This window comes from Sitophilus oryzae, unplaced genomic scaffold (assembly GCF_002938485.1).
Source record: "Sitophilus oryzae breed Bouriz unplaced genomic scaffold, Soryzae_2.0 scaffold_907_pilon_pilon, whole genome shotgun sequence".
NCBI lineage: Eukaryota > Metazoa > Arthropoda > Insecta > Coleoptera > Curculionidae > Sitophilus > Sitophilus oryzae.
This window is the reverse complement of record NW_022147536.1, coordinates 3,114,721-3,124,351: the sequence shown is the minus strand read 5'-3', so window position 1 is coordinate 3,124,351 and position 9,631 is coordinate 3,114,721. Positions and strand designations below refer to the sequence as shown.

Here is a 9,631-nt window from a genome sequence, read left to right as displayed (position 1 = left end):
TTTTAAATTTCAATCTAGAGAGCTATGGATAATATTAAAAAACCACTAATTTTAATCGAGGCCTTGGAAAAATAGGTTTGATCGTCGATCGTCTAATGTTTTAGTGTCTTTTCTGGCCTGTTAAAAATGACCATATTGTATTTTTTAATCATATCTCAATTTTTTCAAATGGAACGAGGGTGGCTCATTAGCATACATATATGGTGTGTTTTGAATTAAATTTTCGTTATGAACCGCATGTTATTATTTCAAATAAACCATATGCAAAAATGTCAAAAGTTGACATATAATATGTCATTCTATTCAGAGTGTTATTTTTTTCATGTCTTGTAACGTAAGGTTCTGAAGACTGTCAATAAAACAAATTGCTGCAGGAAATACTAGCTTTTTTTATTTTCCACGCTGATGGTTGTAGGGGTGGTTTATAAAAGTTCTAACAAAATTCTAAAATAAACTATAATTAATAGGAACCCAGTTAAAGGGTTGTAAATCAATTTCTTACCTAACACCAGGTTTATACACAAAATAATAAGAATCTAATATATTTGATAATAAATCCAAAACCAAGGCTGTTAGCACTTGTAGCGTTATAAGTAAAATGGCGATCACCCGAATTCCATTATTGCAAAAAAGCAGAAATTTATAAATTGGAAACTACCAGGGCCATCTATATTGGTTTATAAGAAACCTAATGTTAAGATCCAGAAACCTGTTTTACTATTATATTAAATTAATGCATTATATCTAATATTTCCCGCATATTTTATTAATTATGCTACATCTGCCTCCCTGCGAACTGGAAGTCGTTGTTAACAACACTGCAAGCTCGCATAAAGCTTATTCGATGAAAGTTAGGGCGGTAGAAAATGATATGCCTTCAAATGAGAAACGTGAAAAGTACCTCGTTCCACGTTTTTGTCATCCATAAGAACATACGTATCAAAACTTACTTTCTTTTTTATCCTAAATGGACCTTCAAATAGCAATAAAAACTTTTTAGTTTCCGCGCTTAACGCTGAAGAAATCGTATTGGCTCTTAACAAGACCAAATCGTTGATATTAAATGTAGGATATGGTCGATGAGGGTGATTTATCTTCCTTCTAGCAGCTCGACTTATAAGAGTTTCTTTGGCTAATAAAAGTCTTTGATTTTTATCAGACACTTTACCCACATTAGGAGTATGTACCAAAGTAGCTGGCAAATAATTTGGAGTCGTAATATTTCGATGAAGCTCGTTGGGAGAAAACCCTGTTGATTCGTGTACTACGGAGTTCATTAGTTCCGAAAAATTTTGTATTTCATACGCCCAGCGCGTATGATGTCCCGCACAGTAGACACGACAAAGACGGCCGAGTTCTCTCATAACTCTCTCGGATGCATTTGCTTGCGGATGACGAACAGAACTAAAAATAACTTTGATGCTGGGGCTTCAGAGTTTCCCGCCACCGTTTAGCGGTAAACTGCGACCCGTGATCCTGATAAGATTCGTTCAGGGCGCCCGTTCTTGGGAAAATAGTCTAGAATCAATTTATTAAGAACTGCACGACAAGTAGCCTTTTTAAGTGAATAAAGAGCAACGTATTTCGTAAATACATCCAACACTACGAGAATATACGATACACCTCCACGACTTTTAGGTAATGGCCCATACAAATCTAACGCGACGAGATCTCCCTTTCCTTCAGGAATGACAGGATTAAGCGGTGGTTTTGGCATGATGGACGATTTTGATTTTTGACAAGAGTCGCAACAACGTAGTACCTGCTTTATAGTAGAATGCATGTTTGGCCACCAAACCTCGTGTCTCAGTGCCGACCAAGTCTTGTACACTCCATAATGACCCAACATGCTATGAAAAGCTTCAACAAATTCCCGCTGTAAATGTTTAGGGACACATACTAAGCATGGTTCGTCCGCTGCTTGACGCTTATATAACGTATCTTCATGGATCAGAAAACGTTTCTGCAATTCCGAATCTACTTCTAACTGTGAAATAATATCCGCTAATTTTTTATCCTCGCGTTGCAGCTTAGAAAAAGACTTTAGTTTGCGCTGAAAATCAAGAGGTAACTTGATAGTAGATAATATTTTAAAACATCTCGAGTCAGATGACTCCGGGATAGTAAAGGCATCGCGAGACAACGCGTCGGCAATTATATTATTCTTTCCTGGAAGAAACTCGACGGAAAAATCATATTCTTGCAGCGCAAGTGCCCATCTAGAAATTCGTGGCGATAGAAGACGACAAGATTTTATATAAGTCAGAACTCTATTGTCGGTATGTATCGTAAAGTGACGACCTAAAAGATAAATGCGCCATCGAGTAAGAGCAAAAATACAGGCTAGTACTTCTTTTTCATTACTATGATAACGAGTCTCTCTCGGCAATAATAAACGACTAGCCCACGCAACCGTGCGTTGTTGATTTTCAACAATTTGAAAAAGATGCGCGCCCAGTCCGTATTCGCTAGCATCAACACTAACATGCCAGTCGGATGATAAGTTTGGGTGATACAGAATTGTAGCTTGAGATAATTCATGCTTTATTTTGTTAAACGCTTGTTCTTGTTCGTCTTTCCACTCCCATTTTATCTTTTTTCTTAAAAGTCTCGACAAAGGTTCACAAAAACCCGAAAAAGATTGGCAAAACGATCTATCAAAATTGCACATCCCTAAAAATCTCTGTAACTGCTTAATATTTTTAGGACGCGGATAGCTGGTTATTGCCTCTATTCGCGTTGGATCCGGTTTAATTCCTTCGCTATTTAAAATATATCCCAGAAAGGGTAATTCCGTACAAAAAAATGCACATTTTTTAAGCTTCAGCGTTAATCCTACTTCATTTAACCGGTCAAAAACAAGTTTTAAATGGCTAATATGTTCATTAAATGAATTAGATATTATCAAAATGTCATCAATATAGGCAATTAAAAATGAATCGAACTCCGGTCCAAATACTCGACTAATCATACGCACAAACGAAGATGACGCAGTAGAGAGACCGAAGGGAAGAACGCGAAAAACGTAGGTTTTAGAGTCAATCATAAAACCGGTATATTTCCTTGACTCCGGTGCGAGTGGTATTTGCCAGTAGCCGTTCGTCGCATCTAAACGCGAAAAATATTTACGATTCGTAGTTCCATCAAAATTAAGTGTATTCAAAATTTGCTCTATCGGTCGCGGCGCCTCATGATCCCTCTCCATTTGACTATTCAAGCGTCGCGCATCTAGACACAGTCGTATCGTACCATCTCTTTTTATTACTGCAGCTACGGGGGAGATATACGAAGTAGCGGCCCGTTCGATAATACCGAGACGCTCCATTTCTTTAACCGTTTCATTTACCGACACTCTATATGCAACTGGTATAGGGTATGGTTTAATAAAAAAGGGATTTTTATCAATCATTCGAATTTCATGTACGTAATTTTTTACACAACCTGGCACATTAGAAAAAACAAACTTATTTTTGTCTAATAAATTTTGAAAAATTTCTTGCTCAGTTTGACTTAAAATAAAATGCTTGATAGTGTTATTTGAATCAGTATCTTTTTCCACCGAAAGAGTAGCACAAGCTAATACTTCATATTTGGGTATACACCTTAAGTTAATTTTTTCATACCCCTCGTATTCATGAAAATATTTTTTCTCAGGCAGTTTAACAATGTTACCATTCAACATACAAGCTAAAAAATTATTCTTTAAATCAATTGTAACTTGATATATTCTTAAGAAATCTATACCTAAAATAATAGGATATATGAGATCGTTAACCAGAAAAAATTCTTGTTTAAACAGATTGCCATTACAAGAAAATATTATAAGAGATTGTAATTGAATTTTTTTCTGTTTACTTTTAAATGCTCCTGTTATTCTTACACCTGTGCATGGAAAACATGGTATATCTGCTTTTAAATTCTCGGGAAAACGATTCCATACATCTTCCGAAATAGCTGAGATTTCACTACCTGTATCAACGAGAGCAGGAAAGGAAAATCCATATAAACTTAATTCTAAAATAGGCGAACGATTTGATACACTGAGATGATCGAAATTACAATTTCCATCGTCCAACAAATCATCCACCGGATAATTTTCTAAATGAATGGCTCTACTTTTGCTATCTACAGGCGAGCCAGATTGCGATAGCATATTTAGTTTTCCGGATTTTCTCCGTCTAAGATTGTATCAGGTGTTTGAATATTTGATACATTTTTTGTCGCGTTTTTATATGTATAATTCGTATGATTTACTATTTTTTTATTATACGGGGTCTGACTATTTGTCGATGAACTTTCATCAGGAGAAAATCTGCAAAATTTTTTAGTTGCACCAAAATAATATTCTGCTTGGCGCAAGCGTTCCAATACACCTTGAAAAGTTGTAGTTCCTACCAAGGTGCAAGATACACTAGGAGGAAAGTGTCGAGCAATTATCTGAATAAGTTGTCTTTCGGTGTACGGGGGCTCCAAATGTTTTGCCATAGCTACATATTTATTAAAATGATCTGTAAAACTTAAGCCGCTATTTTCTCTATATACATTAGAGTCTAACTTTATGCGAACTTCCAGCTGTTGACTGTGATTCCAAAATTGTGATAAAAAATGATGTTTAAAATCATTAAAATTTACAAATGTTGATAGAAATGCATCTGCCCAAGTTCTAGCATTATTTTTAAAATATAAATGACCCATTCCATTCAAAATAAATTGATCTACTGGAATTCCTTCGCACTATAAATAGATTCAATTTGTTTAAAAAATCAACCGGATGTAAATTACTTCTATCATCAAATATAGGAAAATCAGACTTTGGTTTCAATATTGCTATTTTGAAAAATTATTATTACTGTTATTTAAATTTAACTGTTGGACTACATTTGTTATTATGTGGCTTAAATCTTCGGCTCTACAAAACATAGTTCGTTGTTCAGGAGCTGCCATATTGACTAAAGGTGGGGCAGATGGTTGTGGTGCCTCCCTGACAAATTCCCCATGCTGGTACACCGCTAAGTGGTGCAGAAAACGAAAAGTTGGATGTATCCTACCTTGATGTAAAGATGGAGGTTGTAGGTACGGGATTGGAGAGTTGCTCTCTCCCTGCTGTCCTCCGATTGTCTCGGTGGAGCTGTATTCTGCTGGTTTGGAACCGTCTTTGCAACCGAGAATGCCGGTCCACTTCCTGCAGGAGTGTCCTGTTCCATTTCCACGTTCGTTTTCTGGATGTAAAACCAGGATGTTGTGACCAGTCCGCTAGTTGGGCGCCAAGATGTAACGTAGGTTCTGAAGACTGTCAATAAAACAAATTGCTGCAGGAAATACTAGCTTTTTATTTTCCACGCTGATGGTTGTAGGGGTGGTTTATAAAAGTTCTAACAAAATTCTAAAATAAACTATAATTAATAGGGAACCCAGTTAAAGAGTTTAGCCATCCAATTTCTTACCTAACACCAGGTTTATACGTCAAAATAATAAGAAATCTAATATATTTGATAATAAATCCAAAACCAAGGCTGTTAGCACTTGGCGTTATAAATGAAATGGCGATCACCCGAATTCCATTATTGCAAAAAAGCAGAAATTTATAAATTGAAACTACCAGGGCCATCTATATATTAGTTTATAAGAAACCTAATGTTAAGATCCAGAAATCTGTTTTACTATTATATTAAATTAATGCATTATATCTAATATTTCCCGCATATTTTATTAATTATGCTACAGTCTATCGAATAAAGTAGAAAAATATTGAAGATGCCATTTAAAAATCAAAAGTTGTATTCATTTCCAGTGAAACAAGAAGTGATCAAAAATAATTGAATACGTCAATCAATCCTAATTTAGGTCATATACTACCATACCAACTTTAGTTTTTCTATCTGAAAAAATAAAAAAGTTATAGGGGTGAGACACTTTTGACACGCACCCGGTATTCTTGCTATTTCAAGTCAAATTTTTGTTATGAACACAGCAATGACACTCTACATTGACATTTGATATGCTATTTTCTTTAAGCAAAAATGTAAAAAGTTGACATATGAAATGTCGTTCTAATCATCATATCATCCCATTGCTGCCAAAAGTCACTAACTTACTATTGAGAAAAAACGCGTTTAAAGATGGTGCATTGCATCGGGTGCGTTTCAAAAGTGGCTCACCCCTATAACTTTATCATTTTTTCAGATAAAAAAACGAGATTTGGTATGTTAGTATATGACATAAATTAGGATTAATTGGCGTATTCAATTATTTTCGGCCACTTCCTGTTTCACCGGAAATTACTAGAAGTTTTGATTTTTAAATGACACCCTCGGTATTTTTTTACTTTATTCGATAGAAAATGACACTTTGAATAGAATGATATATAATATGGAAATTTTTGACATTTTCGCTTAAAATAAAATTGTATTTTAAATTTCAATCTAGAGAGCTATGGATGTTTTAAAACCACTAATTTTTAATCGAGGAGCCTTGGAAAAATAGGTTTGATCGTCGATCGTCTAATGTTTTTAGTGTCTTTTCCTGGCCTGTTAAAAATGACCATATTGTATTTTTAATCATATCTCAATTATAATTTTTTCAAATGGAACGAGGGTGGCTCATTAGCATACATATATGGTGTGTTTTGAATTAAATTTTCGTTATGAACCGCATGTTATTATTTCAAATAAACCATATGCAAAAATGTCAAAAGTTGACATATAATATGTCAGTCTATTCAGAGTGTCATTTTCTTCATGTCTATCGAATAAAATAGAAAAATATTGAAGATGCTATTTAAAAATCAAAAGTTGTATTCATTTCCGGTGAAACAGGAAGTGATCAAAAATAATTGAATACGTCAATCAATCCTAATTTGGGTCATATACTACCATACCAACTTTAGTTTTTCTATCTGAAAAAATAAAAAGTTATAGGGGTGAGCCACTTTTGAGACGCACCCGGTATTCTTGCTATTTCAAGTCAAATTTTTGTTATGAACAATGACACTCTACATTGACATTTGATATACTATTTTCTTTAAGCAAAAATGTAAAAAGTTGACATATGAAATGTCGTTCTAATCATCATATCATCCCATTGCTGCCAAAAGTCACTAACTTACTTTTTATTACTTCCGAGAAAAACGCGTTTAAAGATGAATTGCATTGCATAAAGATGTTATAGTTAGTAACTATTCGGTATTAAAATAAAACATAAACAGCCAGAAATCGTAGTTAATGACTTTTCAATCGATTCTCCGCTTCAAAATATAGTTAGTGATTGAATTTGGTTGTTCGGAAAAATGATAGTTAGTGACTTTTGGCAGCAATAGGACGATATATAAAATAAAGTATCCATCATAGTATCTATAAAGTAAAAAAAAAATAGCGCCGGGAGGCACGTATAGCCGCCCATTCCAAAATATGTTAATATCGCAAAATCTGCGACTTTGACTGATTTTGATGTTATTACAAATTTTGTTGCAAATATTATTCCTAATCTTAAATTGAAAACAGGCGTTTCGCTAGCTACTGTAATTTTTGAGTTACGACTTTTTAAAATTTTTAACCCCCTCCCATACCCCCTTACCAACTCCCCACCCCCACCAAAACTAATGGCCAGATTCTCGAATGCCACACTATTTTTGTGCCAAATTTGGTTAAAATCGGTTTAGCGGTTTTTGAGCTATCGTGTTACAAACCGACAGACGGACAGACCGACCGACAGACAGACACCACAAATAACGCATTTTGAGTGAAATTAAAAAAAACTTTTTTTTTTCAATTTTATTAGCCTACCATACCTGTTGGTATGGTCGGCTAAAAATACCGAGAATACCGTTCAAAAAGCAAAAGTTACAGCTACTTCCGGTGAAACAGGAAGTGACCGAGTATAATTGAATACATTAATCAATTCTAATATATGTCATATTATACAACATACTTACTTTCAAGTAAATAATCTCAGTTAAGTAGGTAAGTTTTGTTTTTTAAATTGAGAGATGGACCTATGACACTATTTTATCTTGTGTTTTTGTAAACACATTTTTGAAATGATGTTTTTAAAAAATTATCGCTCATTATTTATGCAAAAATTGACGCAGGATTTAATTATTGTTTAACAGCTTGATCTAGATTACCATTATACACGCGCCATAATTTTGGCATAATTATTTTGATAATTATGTTAATTTGGATCAATTTGTCATATTGTCCTAAAAAGTTTTTAATTATCTTTTAAACAGATTATAATGATAATTTAATTAATAACAATTTTTTAAATAGAACAGAAAAAAGTAATGTTATGTTCCCGGATTAATCTTTACAGACAGAGGAAAACCCTCTTTATTAGTAACCCTTATTTTGAGAAAAAGAAGTCATTCTTTATAAAAGTTTTTTAAGCTCTAAGGTGGCACATCCTGTTTATATATTTACTACAAAGTACAAAACTTATACCGGGTGTTTTTCAAATGTGTCTGACCCCTATAACTTTTTTATATATTTTCAAAAAAAAGCTAGATTCAGTTTATCAGTATACCGGGTGTTTCTCAAAGTTAGTACGAGTATATGACATAAAGTAGGATTGATTGATATATTCAGTTGTTTTCAGTTACTTTCTATTTCACAGGAAGTGACTACAACTTGATTTTTAAATCTTACTCTCTTTATTTTTTTACTTTATTTGATAGAAAATGACACTCTGATTAGAATGTCATATTATAATGTCAACTTTGACATTTTCGCTTAAAAATCGTATTTAAATTTCAATCTAGAGTGAAATAGGAAATATTAATATTTAATCAAGAAGCCTTGATAAAAATTGGAAAAATAGATTTGATTGTCTAATGTTTTTCGTGTCTTGTCCTGGCGGATTAAAAGAGGGCCAAATCGTATTTTTAATCATTAGCTCATTAAAAAAGGCATTTTTTACGAATATTTTGATACCAAATACTTGGTATTTCGAGTCAAATTGTCGTCAAGAACCGCATGTTACAATATCAAATACCGCATATCACAAAACATCCCCCTTTAGAACTTCGTCTATCATGTTAAGAAATAAAAGTAAATAATAAAGCGCTTCTCGTGTTTGTTCGCTAAAAACGCTAAAAAATTCAATTAATGCCTGTACACCGGGTGCGTCTCAAAAGTGGCTCACCTCTATAACTTTTTTATTTTTTCAGATAAAAAAACGAGGTTTAGTATGTTAGTATATGACATAAATTAGGATTGATTGATGTATTCAATTGTTTTTGGTCAGTTTCTGTTTCACCGGAAATGACTAAAACTTTTGATTTTTAAATGGCATCCTCAGTATTTTTTTACTTTATTAGATAGAAAATGACATTCTGAATCGAATGACATATCATATGTCAACTTTTGACATTCTCGCTTAAAACAAAATAGAATTTTAAAATTCAATCTAGAGTGTCATGGTTATGTTAAAAACAGTAAATCTTAATCAAGGAGCCTTAGAAAAATAGATTTGATGATCTAATGTTTTTAGTGTCCTGTCCTGGCCAGTTAGAAAATGCTCAAATCGTATTTTTAATCATATCTCAATTTTTTCAAATGGAACGAGGGTGGCTCATTAGCATATTTGGAAAAAGCATTTATTTACGAATAATTTGGTACCACACACTTGGTATTTC

The 9,631-nt window shown here is 33.5% G+C and overlaps 1 protein-coding gene across 1 annotated transcript; it reads right to left on the bottom strand.

Moving 5' to 3' along the window:
- Window positions 1–334: 334 nt before the first annotated feature.
- On the bottom strand, window positions 335–1,409 carry LOC115890647. Its single transcript, XM_030910946.1, has 2 exons — window positions 951–1,409; window positions 335–444 (listed from the first exon to the last, which is right to left on the bottom strand). The coding sequence occupies exons 1-2, from the start codon at window positions 1,362–1,364 to the stop codon at window positions 391–393; spliced, it is 468 nt and encodes a 155-aa protein (XP_030766806.1). The 5' UTR covers window positions 1,365–1,409; the 3' UTR covers window positions 335–390.
- Window positions 1,410–9,631: the final 8,222 nt, after the last annotated feature.